Source organism: Helianthus annuus, chromosome 5 (genome assembly GCF_002127325.2).
Source record: "Helianthus annuus cultivar XRQ/B chromosome 5, HanXRQr2.0-SUNRISE, whole genome shotgun sequence".
NCBI classification, from domain to species: Eukaryota; Viridiplantae; Streptophyta; class Magnoliopsida; order Asterales; family Asteraceae; genus Helianthus; species Helianthus annuus.
The window spans coordinates 100,813,607-100,835,644 of NC_035437.2; the positions used below are offsets into that span (position 1 = coordinate 100,813,607).

The following is a 22,038-nucleotide window of genomic DNA, read 5'->3' on the forward strand; positions in this document are numbered from 1 at the left end:
ACTCAGATGTTAGAACTTAATGATATGGTCCTCAGGGTGAGGAAGGGTAATGATGAGATACGACCTAGACTAGTATACAAATTGAACTGATCTTCGCACACACGCCAGGGTTGGCCGCGATATTATGACTGATCTTCGCACACATGCCTTGGAAAGGCCGCGAACTATACATACTAAAACTTCGCACACATGCCAGGGTGGCCGCGATACAAATATACATAGTCTAGAATAATTGGGAATATTTCCCCAATCTTCGCATACATGCCTCGAGGGCCGCGATGGAAACTAATACGAGACATGACTTAACGAACGAACATAATGCTACTCATACTATTACAATTACTGAACTGTACACTGTGAACTCGCTCAACTAGTTGTTGACTCTCTGCTGCATGCCTTGCAGGACCTTAGGTACATATGGAGCTTGCACAAGGAGGAGCAAGTCGTTGTGGGCATGGATCGTGAATGCTTATTAAACGTTTATGAAATTACACACTTAATACTTATGTTTGGGTTTTTACATTTATGCTTCCGCTACACTTGATTATGTTGGTTTTGAAAACACCTTTCGTATTGATGAATAATGATTACTACTTACTTACATGTTCAATATGATTGGTGGCTTGATCCTGGTCATGTCACGCCTCCAAGTGGTGGTACTCCGCGGGTGGATTTTTTTGAGGGTGTGACACATGAGCACCATCAAGAACAGTCACCTGATCGGACGGGGTGATTCCCATCCGATCAGAAAGGCTGAGCCTTGAGGTGTTTTCCATTCTCTCAGTACGTACCACATCGCCACCGTCAAACTCGAAACATAGAAACTTTACAAGGTTACAAAAGGAACAAAATCATTGCAGTCGAATGGTGATCCGATCGGACCGCCGTCTGATCGAACGGCCTTCCGATCGAAGTAACATGTGTCTTGCAACCTTCAACACTTGAACTGCTTTTGAATCAAAAACTTTAAACTTTGACACTTACACTCGAGGAGTCATTCGATCGAACGGTCATCCAATCGGATGACCTTCCGATCGAATGACTTGGTGTCTTGCTACAATGAACTCTTCAAAAGTTAACATTTTGGAAACTCAACTTTGGATCGAATGACCTTCCGTACGGACGACCATCTGATCGGATGGCGATCAGTCTGAATCACATAGGTCATCCGACCGGATGACCATCCGTCTGGATGGCCATCCGATCAGAAGACTGATCTGACACTTTGCACAATTCTCGTTATTCTGTCAGACGCTTATCTTTTGTACTCTAATCAGGCAAATCCTAAGAGCTCCCTTTGATCCAATAACAGTTTTACTATTAAGCAATCATTGTGAGTATATTCGATCCCTTTTTGTTTTAAACTTTTGGGATGCAACATATATTCTGTGAAACTTGAAACTTGATACTTTTGAATCTAAACTCTATCCTCTATGAATGTCAAACTTGATACTTTTGGATTCTTGATTCTTGATTCTTTATGCTATGTGAATGTTTAATCCCAGTGTGTAGTTCCGCCTTAACAATAGTAGCGCTATAGGAAAATGCACCTCCCCATTATTCTCGGGGGTATTGTTAGGAGGATTCTATTTGCTTTCCTTGATTCTTGGGAAAGTGGTTAAAGCATCGGGACACTTGGGCTATCACTTGGACTACGAACACTAGCATGGCTGAAACTATTTTATCATTTACGTGATGGATATGAGTCTTTTAATCCATTATGCTATATACTCAAACTTGTATACTCGCCAGTACATTATTGTATTGACTTTATTTTAATACATGTTGTAGGCTGATAGGATGCTGGAATCATGGAAATCAAGCTAGGATTGATGCTTAGAAACTCGCCTAATCTAATCTAGAAACTTGAACAATGTTTTATTTCTGTATTCGATACTTCTGTTTGTGTGTGATGTTTTAGACTGTGTTATCATGAAACTTTATTAATCTATATCGATATTATTAGTGTTATGGAAACTCATGAGCAATCTGAACGCTTAATGCTGCACCCCGATGTTTCCGCCATCGGTTGGGGTGTGACATATGGTAGTTTAGCAATTGGAAGGAATGAAATTGGTTTTCTAGGTGGAAGTGATGAGGATGGAATGTTTTAAATGGGGGCAGATGATACGGAGATTGGTGATTTAATCTCCGCATCACCTTCTAACACAACATGAATTTTTCTCTTGCGTGTGGACTTGATTTGTGGTGAAGGAGAACGTTTTGGTGGTGAAGGTGGATGTGTGAGAAATCTTTATGATGTTGGAGGTGGTTAGGTTGTGTAACAACCCGACTTTTTGGATCGTTACCTAACTCTGTCTTTTCTTCGTAAACGCTTGTACTATTGGGATTCGATTTAACGCAAAGGGTTAAACTACAATTTTACATACTTTCAACACGCATTTTAAATGCATGTTACAACACTTATTCAAAACGCAGTTATCGCATTTAAACGCTTATTACTTAAACATATTTTATCACATTTTACATTGCTTGTTTAGAATAAACGCTATCGCAACGCAAACTCAACGCAGACTCGAAACACAGATTTATTTTATGCATTTAGTTCATATGTGTTAGATTGTGTGATTATTTGTTGAATTGTTATGTGGTTATCAACGCAACGCTTATACGCTCAAACGCTCACTCGCAACTCGATTAAACGCAACGCAACGCTTAACAAACAAACCAAAAAGTTGGAAAACTAACAAACCCAACTCGGTCGTCTGAATGGATATCCGTTCGAATGGACATCCGTCTGGATGACCATCCGCTCGGATGACCATCCGTCCGGATGGCCATCTGCCTGAACGTTGCCACTTACACCGACATAACTCTCGCTCTCACCCTATAAATACTACCCGTACACCTTCATTCTCTGATTTTGACACTCTCATCCGCTCTCACGCTCTCAGTCGCTCTCAATCACGAATCAAAGCCTTTCTGTAAGCTTTTCATCTTAAATCTTCGCTAATCTTCATCTCTAATCACTTCTACATCATCTTCATCAAAATCACACACAAACACTAAATTTTTCCTCAAAATCTACTGATTTGGACCTCTTGAAGGTGGATTCCACTCGTTTCGCTCAGGCAACTGTTGTGGAAGCATCATTCAATCTAGATTGGTTCCAGATCTAAAGGATTTCCACACTTTTCAACTTGATTATGAAATATTTCAACACATCTCAACTTATTTCAGAACTTCTCTTCAGTTACACAAAAAAGGATGGAATCTAGACTCAATCAGACTCTCGACTCGTTCCTTAGTCGAAACCCGGTTTGAAAACGGATTTCCACCGGAGAAATGGACCGATTTGCGGGTCAAACATGAATCTTCATCAAGAACTGTGCGTTTGATCGAATGGGCTGAGACCATCCGGCCAAATGAACTGGATTTGGTATTTTCCGTTGTTTGACACGTCATCACGTCGTCTCTGTTAAACTTAAAACTTGTTACTTAGAAAATTTTAACAAAAAAACTTCAACTACAGATCATCTCGCTCGAATGGCCATCCGTCCGGATGACCATCCGTTCGGATGACCCGTCCCTTATAATTTCCAATGTTTAAACACTTTTAACAAAACTTCGAACTTTTAACGATTTACAAACACCCACACACTCATTCGAATGGCCATCCGTTTGGATGGAACCCATCCGTTCGAATCATCTGTTAAACACTTATCTCGTTCGACTTTCTGATATCGATCATGTTAACACTTAGAGGACTTATGCTTCTGTTTCCGTACACAGGCTAACTCAATGCGCTCCCTTCAATCCAATCCAGACTATGTTTACTCGTTAAACACATAGTGTGAGTATACTCGAATCCATTTTCGTTTAACGCACTTTTGGTTGTTACATACGTTCTATATCAAAACACAAAACACAACACACAACGCAAACACTTTATAAACGCTAAAATATGGTTAACTAGTTCGCTAGTTTCTTGGTTTAGGCAATTGGATGCTAGAAACATAATTTGTTCGCATGTCGGCTCGAATTTGGACAAGTTGCGAACAATGCGGCGTAGCACCGGGAGTTTATGTTTCGGGTATCCCATTGATATCCCTAGTTATTTATGATGTATAACCTTATATACAAGTCTTACGAGCATTAAAATGCTGTATTTTAGTGTTGCGAACAATTTATTTTTGTTACAGTTTGGCGCGGATCGGACACTTTAGGTTTATGTGCATTTTCCGAAAAGTTTATGTGTTTTAGCATTTGGTGCCCTAATTAAGGGTTTTTATTTATATTCCAACTATAATATGTTTTTATGCCATTCGTTGCTCATTCAGACAACTTTCAAAACTAGTTGGCATGAATAGTGTGTTCCGGTGAATAGTGTTTTTCAGCATTTTAGCCAACATATCGGACATAGTTTCTAGTTTTCTTGCGACATGATGAATGTGACATTACCATGTGTAAATTTTAACCATTTCCTATGATCACTAGACTTCATATGACTTAGTCATGCATAAATTAAGTAAAAAATGAACGCAATTAATCATGTAGTTAGTCGTTAAGTTGTACGGATTATCAAGAAATTTTGCCGGTTGTCACAAAATTAGACATGATCTTTTGCATAAAATTATCTATATTTTTTGTGATTCCCAAATAGTGATGGGTGTCCCTAACATCACTGACCTACTCTCTGTGTTTCGCGTTAGCGTCACATCGTATTTTACAACCCATATAAAAAAGGTAAAATAGTCAAACATCACATGAAATCAAAAGTACATTCGACATCATTCTTTCGCACGCAACCCTTGTCTTGGAGTTGCCATATATTGTAACAACATCAACCCCTCTTAGATTGTGTTATACATACGTGAAAGGTGAAAATATAAGTGTTGTCATGTTTCTTCCATTTAAGCATCAATGGTTTCACCTTTCCTTAAGATGTGTGATGATAAGGTAAAATGTGATTGGGAAAGTAATAAAAAGTTTTAAGTAAGGTGCAACTAAATAATTGGTTTATATATTAATTAACAATTAAAAAAAATTGAAAGAACATCTTGCCCTACACCCCCATCACCTTTGCTGATCCACCAACTAGGCTTTGATGATGCTAAGGTAGTTTTTCGCGCTTGGCGGCCCTTTTCATGTCCATAACACATTGCTTAAGAAGCTTGAATAGATAATGGTAATATTTTTGCTTTATATATATATAGGAGGAGGATCCGTTAGGAACCATCCGTTATTGCAAGAACCGCGAGAACCAATGTGAACACAACCAAAAATACCTAAAAGTAGTTTTTAGCATTTAGCTTGGGTGGGGGTGAGGGTGGGTTGGGTGGGGGGTGAGGGTGGGGTGGGGGGGGTTAGGTTTTTTTAGGTTATTTTGTTGTGTTCACATTGGTTCTCGCGATTCTCACAATAAAGGTGGTTCTCAAATGAACCTTACCCTAGATATATATATATATATATATATATATATAAAGAAAAAGTATATCGTACATTACGACTTAACGTACTTCACGTACAACAACGTGCGTGATTTATTCTATAACATGCGTGATTAATGTTTTCAATATGCGTGATTATTGTGTTTCAACATGCGTGATTTTGGATTTTTGAGTTATAACGGGCGTGATTTTAAAATGAACGTGCGTAATTACCTGTCGTACGTGATGTATGTTAAGCCGTAATGTACGTTAACCTTCCTAAAAAACACACCAATTTTTTTTATTAAAAATCGCTATTTAAACTATATAAAAAAATTCAAAAAAAAAAAAGAAATGTTTTTTTTGTAGTACACATGTGTATAATACACATGTGCACTACAATTTTTTTTTTTTTTGAAACTTTTTTTTATACACTACAAAAAATGTTTTTTTTTTTTTGAAAATTTTTTTTATATAGTTTAAATAGCGAAAACTGGTAAAAAAAATTGGTATGTTTGTTAGGCTTTTTTGTAGTTAGTTTTTGAGTTTTCGCGTTAACTAGTGGTTTTCATTTGAACCTTTCCCTATATATATATAGTATATATATAGTGTGAGGTTCATTGGGGAACACTAAAAAATTGGGGAACGTTAGGGTTTAGGGTTTAGGGTTAAGATATCTTAGCCAGGGTTCGACGAGCCGGTTCCAACGCCGCTGGAATGAGTCTAATCGGAGTTCGTTTGAGTCGGTTCCCCGCTGTTCCTCACTTTTTTAGTGTTCCCCAATGAACCTTCCCCTATATATATATATATATATATATATATATATATATATATATATATATATATATATATATATATATAGGGGAAGGATCGTGTGAGAAGCACTAGGCTTATTGAGAAACTTGAGAAACATTCTGGACCACACATTTTCCCAAAGCTTTTCGTAATATACACATATGTATAGTTTAAAATTGACTATATACATATGTGTATAATTCAAGATTTGACAATATACATATATGTATATAGTGATTTTTAACCTATACATATGTGTATATTACGAAAAGCTTAGGGAAATGTATGGTCCAGAATGCTTCTCAAGTTTCTCAAATAGGGTGGACTTCTCTTAGGATCCCTACCCTATATATATATATATATATATATATATATATATATATATAGGGTGGGAGTTGGCTACAAAGTCTATTTTTCCTGCAAAGTGTACAAAGTCTTAAAACACCACAATTTTAACCATAGAACACACTCAAAACCCACAAATAAGAGAGTCAAGATCACTAAAACGCCATATTTGTGGGTTTTGTGTTGTGTTTTGGATAATAAGGCTTTGATTATCGAATGACTAACATTAGTGTGTTTTATATTGATTATCATGTTGTGTTTTATATTCATAGTTTTATGATGGTGTGTTTGAAGTTTTTATGGACTGTTAGGGTTTGAATATTGTGATTTAGTGGTCTTCACTCTCTTATTTGTGGCTTTTGAGTGTGTTTTATGGCTGAAATTGTGGTGTTTTATGACTTTGTACACTTTGTAGGAAAAATGGACTTTGTGGCCGAACGGAGAGATTTAGAGAAAACGGTGGAAAGTGTGATTTAGAGAAAACGGTGGAAAGTGTGAGAACGGAGAGAACGCTTATGGATCGTCAGATCAAAACAATCTATGGACTAGATGATGCGGTGGCGTTTTCGTAAATAACATCACTTTTTTTAGTGTGGCGCGCTTCGTTAAGGGTAAAAGGGTCTTTTAACTTCTCTATACAAAACGCCAAACTCACGAATAAAACGCTATTAAAATCTCGCCTTAACACACATAGCACACTTCATCCTAATCAAAACGCCATTAGATATAAAACGCTAAACTTTGTTTTTAACCGGTAAAGCTGAACAAACAATACTGAAACGACGGAACTTAATTACTAGCATTTACTATAATAAAAATCGCGCATAAAATACGCGCCAAAAACTTCCTATATAAACAACCTCTCAAACTAGTAAAATCCACACCAAAACCCCAAACGCCATATTTTCCTCTATACCATTCATCTTAGAAAACGCCAAAAACCTAAATATCAAAGATTCAAATCCATGTTTCTTTGAGATATACTATTTTCTCAGTAAATTTTCGCTCGATGTAATGGGCAAGATCCTCAATATAAACGCCAAAACATACAAAAACCACAAAAATTCAAAAACGTCATTTCATGGATATTCAGTTTTGTTCTCAATAAAGTTTAGCTCAACGGGATGGACAACATAGTTAGACATCTTTCTTGACTGAGGATTAACAATGTTGTCCATCTCGTTTAGCAAAACATTATTGAGTTTAGCATGACCAAAATTAGAGGTTTATGGTAGTTTTATTTAGTGGCGTTCTTTTTTTCTTGCCGTTTGATTTGATTGTCCGATCTTATATCGTTTGTTATGTAACTTCAAAGTAGCATGTTATAAACAAATAGGTCAAAAAAAAGATGGAAAAAAATGATGTATAATGATGTAAAACACCAAACTGAGATCTGTCTGTGTTCTATAGGAATGAAATATACAAAACGCCAAACTGCTCTTCACTGGCTCTCGAAGACCATCTGTGTGTGTTCTGTAAGAATGAAAAATACAAAACGCCAAACTACTCTTCACTAGCTCTCGAAGACCTTGTCGATTTTCTTTTAATTACGGCCTGTTTGCATGTCGATGCGTAGGGTCCATAGTCTTTGCAGTTCTGACACTGTCTTTCTTTGGCCCCGGGTTTCGACTTTGATTTCTTTTTCTCAATTGCTATCTCCTGTTTAGATTTCAGGCGCTTCCGAGAACCAGAACCTTTGGATTTATACCCAACAGGGACTCTTATCGGATTCTTGTCATTTTTATATTGACTGGTTATCTTGGCAAATCTATCCCTAGTACTAGCGGGAGAAGCAACAATCTGCATGTCTTGAACCTTCGTCATATAAGATTGAACCTGATCCTTGTATAAGGATAGCTCCTCTTTTTTACCAGATAAATGGTTCAAAGTAGATTCCGTTGAAAAAAATAATATCTCGCATCATACTTTGCACATAGGGATCAAGCTCGGTCATATATTCATGACTATTTGAGTATTCAGGAGAGCAGTTTGGGGAAGCCTCTTTGCGCCATCTATTCAGAATGTATTGTTTTGGAAATTCCCTAATGTCCATAATTCTCAAAACATAGAATATATGTCTACGTAGCAAACCAAATTGTTCAAAACGCCTGAATGAGCAACTACATGTTCAATCAGACTTACGGAACATTACCTGAAAAACGCCAAAAACAAAATCTCTATAACGCCATGCAGAGAATGTTTGTCTAAAAAATTGAAAAAACACATTTGGATATGATAAAATGCCATTCACAGAAAACACCATATAAAAACAAAACACCATTGTTTACCTCAAATAAGGATGTACAAGGCTGCTGGAAGTCATTTATGTAAAACTTAACAAACCCATCGGGCTGATCTTCGTAACGTTGATTTATGTAATCCGCAATTCCAAGCGGCTCAGCTTGAACGTCACAAAAAATACTTTTTGTGTATATATCAACAGCTTGGCCTTCCAACAATTGGTAATTACTCTTCAACTAGGGTCGTTTGTATCTAGATTCATGATCATTTTTCCGGTGTGTGTGACGCTGTGCTTCTATTGCAGTTTCATAATGAGTCATGAACTCAACAAGAGTAGCTTTCGAATTGCACACTTGACCAAAAAATGATTCTCATTCTCCGACCTCAATGTCGTTCGCATAAGACCCGACATCTCTTCCATTCTATAGTATGTAGGGGTCCAAGATTCCCTGAGTGCAAAAATATCAGATAGGCAATCATTATCTGCTAAATTGAACTCTGCGATAACCGCTTCCCATTCTGATTCAAACTCTTCAGGTGTGAGAATATCCGTCCACACAACACCACAAATACCTTCTTTAAAATTGGTGGAATTTCATAGCCTAACACCAACCTACGTATAACACGAAAACGCCATGCATAAAAAAACATATAAATTACACAAAGACAAAACTTAATTAAAAAAACAGTAACAAGGTACAAAACGCCATGTATTTTAAAACGCAGTGTATCCTAAAACGCCAAAGGTAAAAATAAGCATACCAACCTTCAGAGAAAGTTTATGCATCAAATGCCACATGCATAACCGATGCCTCGTGTCAACAAATACAGAAGAAATAGCCTTCTTCATTGCTGGATCTTGGTCAGTGACAACAACTTTTGGTTGAGAACCAACAGCTTTTAGAAAAACTCTCAACAACCAAATATACGTATCAGCAATTTCCAACGCCAATAATGTTGCACCAAATGTAACATTGCAGTGATGATTGTCTATACCAGTGAACGGTACAAACACCATAGAGTATCTGCATATGAAAACGCCATGAGAGCTGAAACAATAATAAAAATGCCATTGCATGTAAACTAATAAAACGCCATTGCTTGTAAACTAATAAAATGTCATATCATGTAAACTAATAAAAACGCCATTGCATGTAAACTCATAAAACGCCAAAAAAACAGAAGAAGTTGAATTATAAAATATTACTTGTTGGAGCGATACATGGCGTCAAACGAAATAACATCACCAAACACGTGGTAATTACGTTTGGCTTGATCCTCACACCAAAAAAGTCCTTTCGAACGATTCTCTTCGTCTGTGAAATAAGCATACGAGAAATTAGGCTGGGAATGTTTTTTTTCATTCAAATGTCTCACAACCATATCGACGTCATATTCCCCTATAAACAAGTTAATTTGCCTCTTATAGTTCTTAAATTTAACTTTACTTGCACCCACGTCTTCAAAACCGCCAAAACAAGTCTTCATAACATTAAACGCCTTGACGGGACCCAAATTCAGCTTAGACATGATGTGTATAACATGCTTCTAAGGCTGAGTGAGGTGTCGTTCAGTTGGAACAAAATGTTTATCAGGACGTTCAACAAGATCATGGTTGTGCTCCTCGACAAACTTATACACCTTCCATGATCCAGCCTAAAAAATTACACATAACAGTGCACCACAATCCGTCCTCTTTGAAAAGTTGGATCACACTAATCGCTCCTTTTGAGTGGGGTCCAACGTATCAACCTTCTTGTCCTTGTATAACCCAGATCTCATACACAAGTACTACTTAATATGTAAGACACCTTTAGAGTTTGTCTTTGTAGTCCCTTTCCTGACTGAAAACCCACACTCCTTGGCATACTTAACATACATTGAATAATAATCATCGAGGCTTGAGAATACCATGTCCATTGTGGGCTTTATTTCTTCACTGACGTCAGGAATGATAAATGGTAATCCAGTTTTGGGGCAAAGCCTTTGACTCGAGGAAGCAACTTCGTCTGAGAAAACACAGTGAGGAACAGAAAAATAAAAAAAACGCCATTAAAAATAGAAAATGTCTCGTAATAACATTATAGATTAAAACGCCATTAATTGAATAATAAACAAGACATAATAAACACATAATTTAAAAATGACATGATGAAAACGCCATGAGATGAATAATTAAAAACAGTTAACAACATAAATAATTAACAAAACTATAACATCATACTGAAAACGCCATAGTTAACAAAACTGATATTTACACAAATTAACAAATAGTAATAACTAATGTTTACAAATACTACTAAATAACATTCAAAACTAATCAAATAGATGTAAAACGCCAGTGATCTTAAAAACATAAGAAGTATACTAAATCGTAAACAACAATTAAAATTAATATTGAAAACTCCAATTATCCGTTCTTGGTAATTGTTTAACTACCAATTAAAACGCGATTAAATTGCATAATTGAATAACGCCATTGAAATCATACAACACATTATAAAATACTAATATAAAAAAAAACAATGAAACAAGCATAAAAGAACAAAACGCCATATCTGTTGCATGATTTGCTGGAACAAAAATAGAAAACGTCAACGAATTTTACTTCGTCGAACAAAATCCACGTTAGACGCCATAGATCTGAGAAAGTTTGCAAAGGAGGTAATGGATAACAAGAAATCTTTGGAGTTTTAATTTGAAAGAGATTTATAACGCGAATAAGGAGGGAACGTATAAAAGGACAATCGTACCCCTGCATATCAATTAGTGCCCCCTGCCACGTGTTGGGTCAGGATCCGTTCTCACACTTTTCACCGTTCTCTCCTGATCCCGTTCCTATATATATATATATTGGAGAGTTCAAATGAAAAGACAGAGTGAAGAACGCACATGAAATGCGGTCTGAAGTCGCACATAATGCGTTAGCGGTTGATTTGATTGAACACGCGTGGTCGATTCTGTAGGATCGTTTTGCGACCTATATGAGTCGTTCAGAGTCAACACAAAGCTGTTTGAAAGGCGGAAATAGTCAAACAACCTAGAATCAGTGATAGAAAGGTGTAGAAACAGAGTATGATACTTAAAACAAGCTTCTCATTGATATTTGACTTGATTACACGGTGAAAATTTGGCAGCACTTCGTTACACCACAACTGATTTCGTACCAAATGAGAAGCACCACTGCCATATTTATAGGCAGTTGATTTCGCACGAAATGACCATGTGTCATTTCGTACGAATAGCAAACATTTATTTCGTACGAAATAGCCAACATGCTATTTCGTGCGAAATCACTTCAAAACACATAAAATTACATTTTAACCCCTATAAACCCTATTACAAGCTATCGATATGACCTAGACTTTAGACGTAGGCTATAGACATTATACACCAACAAACTCCCCCTTGGATATTGCCAGAGTCTTCAGTCAGGTCTTCAATACAAACTTCACAGTGATCTGAACTTCTCTTGCCTTTGCTTAGGCTTTCGCATCAACATCTTCCTAAGCTTTTCATTCTCATCAACCTTTTTCTTTTCTTCAGCAGCCATTCTTTGAACTACAGTATGCCTTAGCATGCTATCTCTATCTTCACGAGCTTTTCTTTCCTTCTCAGCCTTCAACGCTTACTCTTTTTCAATCTTTCGCCATTTAGACGACCATTTATTTTCAGCATTGATCCCTTTCTGGAAACAGATAGATACAACCTTCTGAAACTGCATCGCTTGGTCTTTATCTTCAGCTTTAAACCCAATTTTGTTAACAAATAAGCATTCTATATCCTTTGCTGAGCAGTTCACCAACCATAAAGGATCATACACATGAATGTATCTGACTTCATCTTCAACTTTGTAAGTAATCACAGCCTCTGTTGTCAAACAGCTATACACCCAATATACAAATCCCTTATGAAAATCTTGTTCCATTTTCGGCACTTGAATGTTTTTGATCACTCTAGGTTTCTTTATGTGCAAGATAGTCTCTTCAATTCCAGTTTCTTGATCTACCCTCTTTACTTTCTTCGGGTAGTGCGGTTTCCAGTGTTTGAATCCTCTGAAGGCTTCAAATTTCATTAAACCCCAAATGGGTACATCATGCTTTCTGACAGGGTAATCCAAAGTTCTCACTTTTGACAATTCTTCAACATCCCACCAGGGTAAGGACATGATATCCTGAATGTACCCAAAGTATTGGACACCATACTGTCGCCGAATAGCACACACATTAACTTGTGGCAAGAATCCCCAACTAATAATATCCCCCAGTGACACATCCCTGTCTCTCTTATAATACTTCAATGGTCGCTTGAATTTTCTTTCATTACTCTTTCTAAACCACTTCTAGCGTTCTTCGCGTTGTGTATCTTTTGTTGTACCATCAAAATTCTTATCTTTCAAGCATTCTTCCACTTTCCTTCTCAATTCATCGATGTTTTCTTGACTGAAAAACTCAACAAGCATTGGAAAGTTGGAAGTATCTACATTCACGTTCTCTTCATCGCTGCAGTCTTCAACCTCAACCCTATCATAGTTGTCAGCCTCTTCTACATACTTGTACTGATAATCTGGCTGTTGGTTGATATCAAAAGCATTCAATTCATCTTCAAAGTCAAACTTGAAATTAGGATCATCAATACGCGTCATCTCGATAATCTCATTCATCGTATAAGTATGCCTGATTTCACCTTCCTCTACATCAGGCTCTAGACGCAAAATCAATCTTTCACTTTCAACATTTTGATCATCCACGTTCTCCCCCTCACCTTTAGCATCCTCAGGCTCTTCATTCACATCGTCATGAAGATAATCATCGACATTCTCTTCATTAGATACTTCTGTGACTTTAACACTTGTACCTCCTTGACCATCGTCATCATCATCATCACTATGACTACTAGCAGAGAATACATCGTCTGCATCATCTGCCTTATCTTCATCATCATCATCTACTTCTTCATCATCTTCCTCATCATCTTCTTCAACATCTTCCTCATCATTAGTGACATCATCAATTAATACGTCTTCTTAAATAATACCAGACACTGCAGATATCGGACGAGGATTCTGAACAGGTGATTCAGAAACAATAGATGGAACAATTGCTCTTTCAGAAACACCTTCAACACCCTTTCCTTTATTCTTCATCTTAGCATCAATAGCAGCTTGACGTCTAGCTCTAACTTCTTCAACTTGAATTTCTTCAAATTTTTGTTCAATAGATGTTCCAATCACATTTTCTAACACTTTGTTTATCATAAACATCTCATGATCTTTCTTCGCATTGGCAGCTTCTAATTCTTTATTCTTTAACTTGAAATATTTGTTCTGCTCATCTCTGCGTACTTTCTCTTCTTCCAACTCAGCAACTTTCACTTTAAGAATATCAATTTCAGCCTGATCAGCTTCAACTTTCTTTAATAATGAAGAATTTTCAACTTCCACAGACTTAACACGCTTTTCCAGTTTCTTCTCACGGTCTACCAACTTCTTGCTTTCAACCAACACTTCTTCAACTTTCTTTTCTAACCTTCTTACTTGCTCATCACTTGGAAAGTTAAAATCACCAATATCATCCAGAGGAATATTCACTGGAATATGAGGAAAGTCTCTGTATCCAGAAGATCCAGGTGTGGTTTGAACAGGTGGTTGTGTAGATGGGGGTGTTTTAAAGATTTGTTGTGAAGTGAAAACAGGTTGTTCTTGGATTGGTGTTTGATGTGGTGGTGATAAATGTGGTGGTGATTGATGTAATGGTGATAAATGTAGTGGTGATTGATGTGGTGGTGCTGATGGATGTTGTTCAGTTTGTGGAGGAGGGGATGGTGGTGGAGTAGGTTGTTTTGGTGGTGTAGTTGGTTTTGGTTTTGGTATCTTGACTACCAACTTTCTTCTTATTGCTTTAGGAGACATCACACGCTTTCTCGCACTAGCTTTCTTCCTACCACCAGATGATGGAGGCGTTTGAGATTCTATAACATGTTCAGGAGATGGATTGTACAATTCATCATCTTTATCTTCTCTCCTCTTTCTCTTTAGTTGTTTCTCTTTCTCTATTTCAGCTTTAATTCTCTTTCTCTTTAGTTGTTTCTCTTTCTCTATTTCAGCTTTAATTCTCTTTCGTTGCATGGAATTTCATGAATTGAATCAACCTTTTCAGAACCCTTTTTACCAAACCCATCAGACTCTGACTCAGACTCTTATCCTGATTTGATCTCCTCAATTTCTGATTTTTCGTCAGACTCCTTTTTGACTGGCTCCTTGTTGATAGACACACTTTCAACTGACTCTGTTTTGACGGACTCTGGTTCAACAGATTCTATTTCTACCTCTTTTAGCTTGTCCATCAATGCTTTGTCAGCAATTTCTTTTAGAGTCTCTTCATTCATTTCTTTTGAAACGTCTATTATCTCTTCAACTGGAGCTTTTTTAATGTCGTATTGTGGACAAAGACCGGTAGTTGGCTCACTGAAGAAACCTGCAAAAGATTCAAACATATTAGGAGGCATTATTGATTTAAACGAACTAGCAATAATCTCCTGTTCAGATTGATAGTAGTAAACTTCTGCTGCTATTTCTTCCATTTCTGCCAAACTTTCTTCAGACATAACTTCACTGACTTCTTCTGTTTCAACAACGCATTCCAGTTCTTCCACAATTTCTGCCATCGTTGCCATACCCTCACTGCCAGGGATATACTTATCCCAACTAAAACCTTCAGCAACCTTTTCGTCATCCTGATTCACTAGAAGAGCTTTTTCAGGTTTGTTTTCGATCTGAGGTCTTTGAGTGAATGGTTGTTGACTTGTCTTGTGATAAATTGCTTGTCTGTAGTAGTCGTTCGCGAACGAATTTTGATGGTTGTTGACCTCTCTGTTCGGACATTCACGTTTAAAATGTCCCTTCTCTTTACATTTGAAACATGTGACTTTTGTTTTATCAAACCCAAGCTTTTGATCCGGTCCTAAAAGACTGTTACGACCAGTTATTTCCATAAATCGTTGAGCTCTCCTTACTAAACTTGCCATTCCCCATTTGATATCGATCAACTCTAGCTCCTCTGGATCGATCAGATCATAATCTTCCTTTGTCATATCAGGGTTTCCAATTCTACCTGCAACCAAACTTTCATACGATTCAAGCACCGAAGCAAGTAGTGCAATATGCTGTTTCACTGATGATTCAGTAAAGTCTTGAGCATTCTTTATGTTCACCGCGATGTTGCACAGAATTCCTGGACCTTAACTTTGACTGTTTGATCCTGACGAACTTCGGGTATATGATTGATCTGATGAGTTTTGAACCTTAGGATTTGGTTCAAAACTTGCAAATGGTGAATTGTTGCTGCTTGATGTGCCAGGTGAAACTCCGGAAGTAGAATCAACACTGAAAGCTGTCTGGATTTTAGGACTTAGATTCATTGTTGCCGAAGAACTTCCTTCGTAGTTAATGAAACGTCTTGTTGAATATTGGAAGAATTCATCTTTCTGATCTTCATCAGCTCAAGTTCATGTGCTTCAATCTTCTCAATGAATGTGCTAAGGTTGAAACCAACATACTCCAAATTGTTCTTTAACACCAACAGATAAGTACCCCATTCATCGTATGGTAAAGCATCCGCTAATTTATCAACCCATTCTTCATCAGTTTTCTCAATGCTCAACCGCTTCATCTCAACAACTAGGTGACAATATCTTTCAATCAACTGCTTTGTTGTCTCACCCTTTATACCCGTAAAGATATCGAACTCTTTCTTCAGCAAAGCAGTTTTACTCTTTATCATAGACACGCTTCCAAGGAACTTAACCTTCAAAGCATTCCAAACGGACTGTGAGTCTCCTTGATGTTGTAATAGCACTAAGATATCCTCTTTGATTGCTTGTTGTAGGATGCTCATCATCTTCTTTTCTGCTTTGAAACTCTCCTGTTCAACTGCAGTTAAACTTCCAATAGATTTCACAATACTCGCTGCAGTAACTGGAGGTACATACTTGGATTCGATTTTCATCCAACATTCGAAATGGTTAGCTTGCACCCAGGTCTTAAACCTATCAGACCACCCAGCATACTCATCAATGTTCATCAACTTAGGCGGTTTCTTCATCGTACCGAGTTCATTTTCCATGTTCACATTTTGCACGATACTGGCTGGAGATTGTACTGCCGTCATTCCTCCACCGGCAAACAAGTTGTAAAACTCTTGGTTATCCATTTTACGAAAACAGTTTCGGAAAAATTTTTCAAGTTTTGAAAACTGGTCACTTTCAAGCGAAATCAGTTCTACACACGAAATAGACTTTCGTACAAAATCACAAACAAAATGGACTTTCGTGCGAAATCAGATTTTCACACGAAATCAATTTTCAAGCGAAAACCACTTTTCAAACGAAATCAAGTGTTATTTCGTACGAAATCAACACAAGACTTGTTTTCGTGCGAAATAGCCAAACGGAATGATTTTTCAAACGAAATCAGTCATTTCGTATGAAATGACCTCAACTTTTCACGCGAAATAGAGGCTCGTTCAAGCGAAATCAACCTTTTGGCCCATTTTTGTCACATTTAGTCAGAATTTAGGTCTAATTCTTTCAAGGGTTTGTTAAAACTGTATTTTACATGTTATATCAAAAGATCAGTCCATTTTGTCCATGAATTTGTCCAGAAGTCCAAAAATGAGTAGAAAAAGGTACCGATTCAAGTGTATTGACTCATCCTGAGCTCTGATACCACTTGTAGGATCGTTTTGCGACCTATATGAGTCGTTCAGAGTCAACACAAAGCTGTTTGAAAGGCGGAAACAGTCAAACAACCTAGAATCAGTGATAGAAATGTGTAGAAACAGAGTATGATACTTAAAACAAGCTTCTCATTGATATTTGACTTGATTGCACGGTGAAAATTGGGCAGCACTTCGTTACACCACAACTGATTTCGTACCAAATGAGATGCACCACTGCCATATTTATAGGCAGTTGATTTCGCACGAAATGACCATGTGTCATTTCGTACGAAATAGCAAACATTGATTTCGTACGAAATAGCCAGCATGCTATTTCGTGCGAAATCACTTCAAAACACATAAAATTACATTTTGACCCCTATAAACCCTATTACAAGCTATCGACGTGACCTAGACTTTAGACGTAGGCTATAGACATTATGCACCAACAGATTCGATATATTCCAAACGGTGGTGAGGAAGAATCAGATGACAAGGAAGGCGAAGATGACGAGAATGGCGAAAATGAAGACGAAAATTAAGACAAGTAATAATATGTGTTTGTGTTTTATTATTTATGTAACTAGTTTTTTACTATCGCCGCGTTGCGGCGAATGTTTTTTGCTGTTTAGTCTGTGTTTACATGTGTTTTGAAATCACCATAAACGCGTTGCGCATGGAACCGCTCACAAGAATAAAAAGAAAATATAGAAAAAAAACAGTAAAAGATAACCAAAACAAAATCAACCAAAAAAGTTGTATGATAATGATGTTGTTCGTATGAAACCTGTGGTCAAAAATGAGCTAATGATACTGGGTACCAGTACCGAATTTCCCGAACTGAAAGATCTTAACTACCAATTCGGTACGACTTTTGGTGTTCCTTGTACCGGTTCGCTATTGGTTTTTACCTTCATATACCGGTACCGTAATTTCCGTAACTGGTATTTTCGGTACCAGTACCAATGTTTTGAAATCACTACAAGCGCGTTGCGCATGGAACCGCTGACAAGAATAAAAAGAAAATATAGAAAAAAACACTAAAAGATAACCAAAAGAAAATCAACCAAAAATTTATATGGAATGATGTTGTTCGTATGAAACCTGTGGTTAGAGATGAGCAAATGATACTGGGTACCGGTACCGAATTTCCCGAACCGAAAGATCTTAAGTACCAATTCGGTACGACTTTTACCGGTTTTTACCTTCATATACCGGTACCGTAACTGGTATTTTCGGTACCAGTACTGATTCGATATTGGTTGGCACCGAGCTCATCCCTACCCCTGAAATGAAAAAAAAAGAAATCATTAAAAGTTGAAGAAAATCAACAAAAAAAAGTTGCACGATACCGTTGTTGTTCGTACGCTGCCCGTGATCATGGATGAGCAAATGGTACCGGGTAGCAGTACCAGATTTCCAAACTAAAAGATTCAAAATCAATTAGATACCGACTTTTGGCGTTTTCTGTACCAGGCTGGTGTCGATTTTTACCTTCAAGTACCGATAACTGTACCGGTATTTTCGATATCAATACCGGTTAACACAAGCTTATCCAACTTAAAAATAAAGAAGATAATAAAATCATTAAAAATATATAAATTATTATAATAGTTAATTAACTGTTCATTCCATTCTATTTTTATTATATGTAAATGTAAATTTTTTAATTAATAAAATATTAATAGTTTTAATTGGAAAAAAAATAATTAGGTAATGATTGCTTTGGGCATTAATAGGGCATTATCCCACTATACCGTTTTTAACATAATGTCTCATTGCTGAGTAGACTGTTACATGACACAAAACTACTAGACCATGCGTAGTGGTTGGGGTGAATAATGCCCCACCCTTGGGCGTTGTCCGCCATGTGTCGTCCTAGTCAGCAAAGAGGCGTTTTTCTAAAATGTGTGTAGTGAGGATGTGGGTATTATGTTAATAGGGGTGTAAAGAATTAAATAAATAAAAAAATGTGAAAAGATTGATTGGACAAAGAATAGGAAGATGAATGATGATTGGACAAACAAATGGGGGCAAGAGCATGGAAAATAGCACGCCTCAACTGATTTGGACCAAAAAACGCCCCGGGGGGCCGTTTAGAGGCGTGGTTTTGGCGTTGTGGGGGGTTAAAAACGCCCCAAATCGAACGATTACGTACGGTCTAAGACCACCCTTAGTCGTTCAGATTTGGGCGTTTTTATGCCCAACCACGCCTGAGCTCGGCCCCCTGGGCGTTTTTTGGCGAAAAAAAGCATGGAGCGTCCAATATTCCACGCCCTTGCCCCCATTTGTTTGTCCAATCACTCTTCATCTTCCTATTCTTTGTCCAATCAATTTTTTATGGTTTTTTTATTTATTTAATTCTTTACACCCCTACTAACATAATACCCACATTCCACTACACACATTTTAAAATAAACACTACTTTACTAACTAGAACGACACGTGACGAACAATGTTCAAGGATGAGTCATTATTTATTCCAACCACCAATACACAAGGTCTAAGGATGATGATAGCATTTCCACTCCACATGTTTTATAGGAAATAGGAAAAGTGGTTGATGTTGGGTTAATGCAAAAGCAAATGCCTATAAAATACAACCACCACTCAGCCCCCAATCTTCATTCTTAAACACACAAAAGGTGAGGTCGAGAGTCTTCTCTTCACACACAAACACACACACACTTTCACTTGTTCTGATTTCTCTAAATTTCTTCCATAATCCCCCTCTTTAATTCCCCGCTTCTACTAATCCCTTTCTGCAAATCATCTGTCTTTCAACGATAAAAAGAATCAATTGATTTGGGTTTGTTTTTCTTACCGTAAAAAGGCAAACTTAATTTGATTTTAATTTTCTTCTTTCTTTCAGAGCCAGGTGTTTTCAGAATAGAGATCCATCCTTTTTTATTTGGGTTCTATTTCGAGTTTTTTGTAAATTTTCACACCTTTTCGGGTTTATTTTTGTCCCCTTAAGGTTAATTTTATTTTAGATTTTGCCAGAAAAAAAGGGTTTATTATTTGTTAACCCTGTTTTTTGCTTGGAAATTTATCACCTGTTTTGTTGATTTTGGTAAACAAAAAAAGGTGGGTTTTATTTTTCTTTGATTATTTTGTTTCAATTTATATAAAAAAAGTTAGATCAAGATCAGGATCAGGATGGCTTCAGCTACAATGGAGTTTTGGAGTATCAACGATCTTCAACAGTTGAACAACGGTGGTAACCTCATGGACGCGTTAGAGCCTTTTATCAACTCAGATTACCAAATTACCCTTCCTTCTTCTACCCAACAAGAATCCGGGTTGTACCCGGCCCATGGATTCTCCTCCCAATACCCGTCTGGGTTAAACCACCTGACCCCATCTCAAATCCATCAGATCCAAGCTCAGATCAATCTCCCCAACCATAATACCTACCTAAGTCCGAATCCTGTACCCATGAAGCAAGTCGGGTCACCTCCGAAACCCATGAAGCTGTACAGGGGTGTGAGACAAAGGCACTGGGGAAAATGGGTCGCGGAGATCCGTTTACCGAAAAACCGGACCCGACTTTGGTTAGGTACGTTTGATAGAGCCGAGGAAGCTGCGTTGGCCTACGACATAGCCGCATACAAGCTGCGTGGGGACTACGCGCGGCTCAACTTCCCCCACTTGCGTCATAACGGCTCTCACATCGGGTGTGAGTCCGGCGTGTACAAGCCGCTTCACTCTTCAGTGGACGCCAAGCTGCAGGAGATTTGCCGGAATCTGGCGGAGGGGAAGAGTATTGACAGCGGGAAGAAGAAAGGTTTGCGGCGGTCAAAGGTGGTGGAGCAGCCGGAAGTGGTGAAGGTTGAGTCATCGGAGAGTGAGGGATCGTCGCCGTCGTTCTTGGAGTTCACGGAGGAAGAAAGCGCGTGGGGTGGGTCGGATCTGCTGGAAAAGTACCCGTCGTATGAAATTGATTGGGCAGCTATATAGTGTAGTCGTTATTTGTGTATTTAAGTTACAACTACCACTATTATTAGGACATGTGGTAGTGTTTCTTTGTAAATTCATTCAGGAAAAAATGGGTGCTACTGCAATGGAGTTTTTGGCAATTGCAGAGTCACTGCTTTTCACTAGTGGTTAGTTTTGTCTTTTCATCAGTCTTGTTTATTCTGTAATTTTATGTTCAGTTTAATATAATTTTGTGCTTTTCATTGTCTGTATTATTGTTCCAGAAAATGTATAAGTTATCCCCCTAAACTTGTTTAGACTTAAGATAAAACAATATTATTAATTTGGACACAACAGGTATAAGTTATCCCCCTAAACTTGTTTAGACTCAATATCAGGGCCAGACCTTAGAATTTGTGTATCCTGTTCAATCTTACAAAAACGTGCTCTTAGGCCTTAACGAAATTGGGTATTGGGAGGTTAATTTATTTTTTACATATACATATCAATTTTTCTTTTAAAATAACATGACTTTCGAAATATCGAAACTTAGCCGGTGGTCCTCCCCACCCACCCTCAGGGCCGGCCATACTCAAGATGAACAATATTTTTTATTTGGACACAACAGATGA

The 22,038-nt window shown here is 37.5% G+C and overlaps 2 protein-coding genes across 2 annotated transcripts; one reads left to right on the forward strand and one right to left on the reverse strand.

Annotated features, from left to right (window-relative positions):
- Positions 1 to 13,113: 13,113 nt before the first annotated feature.
- Positions 13,114 to 14,898, reverse strand: LOC110943486 (glutamic acid-rich protein-like). Its single transcript, XM_022185234.1, has 2 exons — positions 13,809 to 14,898; positions 13,114 to 13,718 (listed from the first exon to the last, which is right to left on the reverse strand). Exons 1-2 carry the CDS (start codon positions 14,896 to 14,898, stop codon positions 13,114 to 13,116), a joined length of 1,695 nt encoding a protein of 564 aa, XP_022040926.1.
- A 5,117-nt stretch (positions 14,899 to 20,015) lies between these two features.
- On the forward strand, positions 20,016 to 21,678 carry LOC110941072 (ethylene-responsive transcription factor RAP2-4). Its single transcript, XM_022182682.2, has one exon. The coding sequence runs from the start codon at positions 20,648 to 20,650 to the stop codon at positions 21,446 to 21,448; it is 801 nt and encodes a 266-aa protein (XP_022038374.1). The 5' UTR covers positions 20,016 to 20,647; the 3' UTR covers positions 21,449 to 21,678.
- The last annotated feature ends 360 nt before the right edge of the window (positions 21,679 to 22,038 follow it).

Bases quoted from the DNA above. Each gene is read 5' to 3' on its own strand.
- LOC110943486 (XM_022185234.1), bottom strand. From the start codon at position 14,898: ATGCAACGAAAGAGAATTAAAGCTGAAATAGAGAAAGAGAAACAACTA. The intron at 13,719-13,808 runs GTATTATTTAAG...ATGAAGAAGTAG, and splicing joins TCCGATATCTGCAGTGTCTG to ATGATGATGATGAAGATAAG.
- LOC110941072 (XM_022182682.2), top strand. From the start codon at position 20,648: ATGGCTTCAGCTACAATGGAGTTTTGGAGTATCAACGATCTTCAACAG.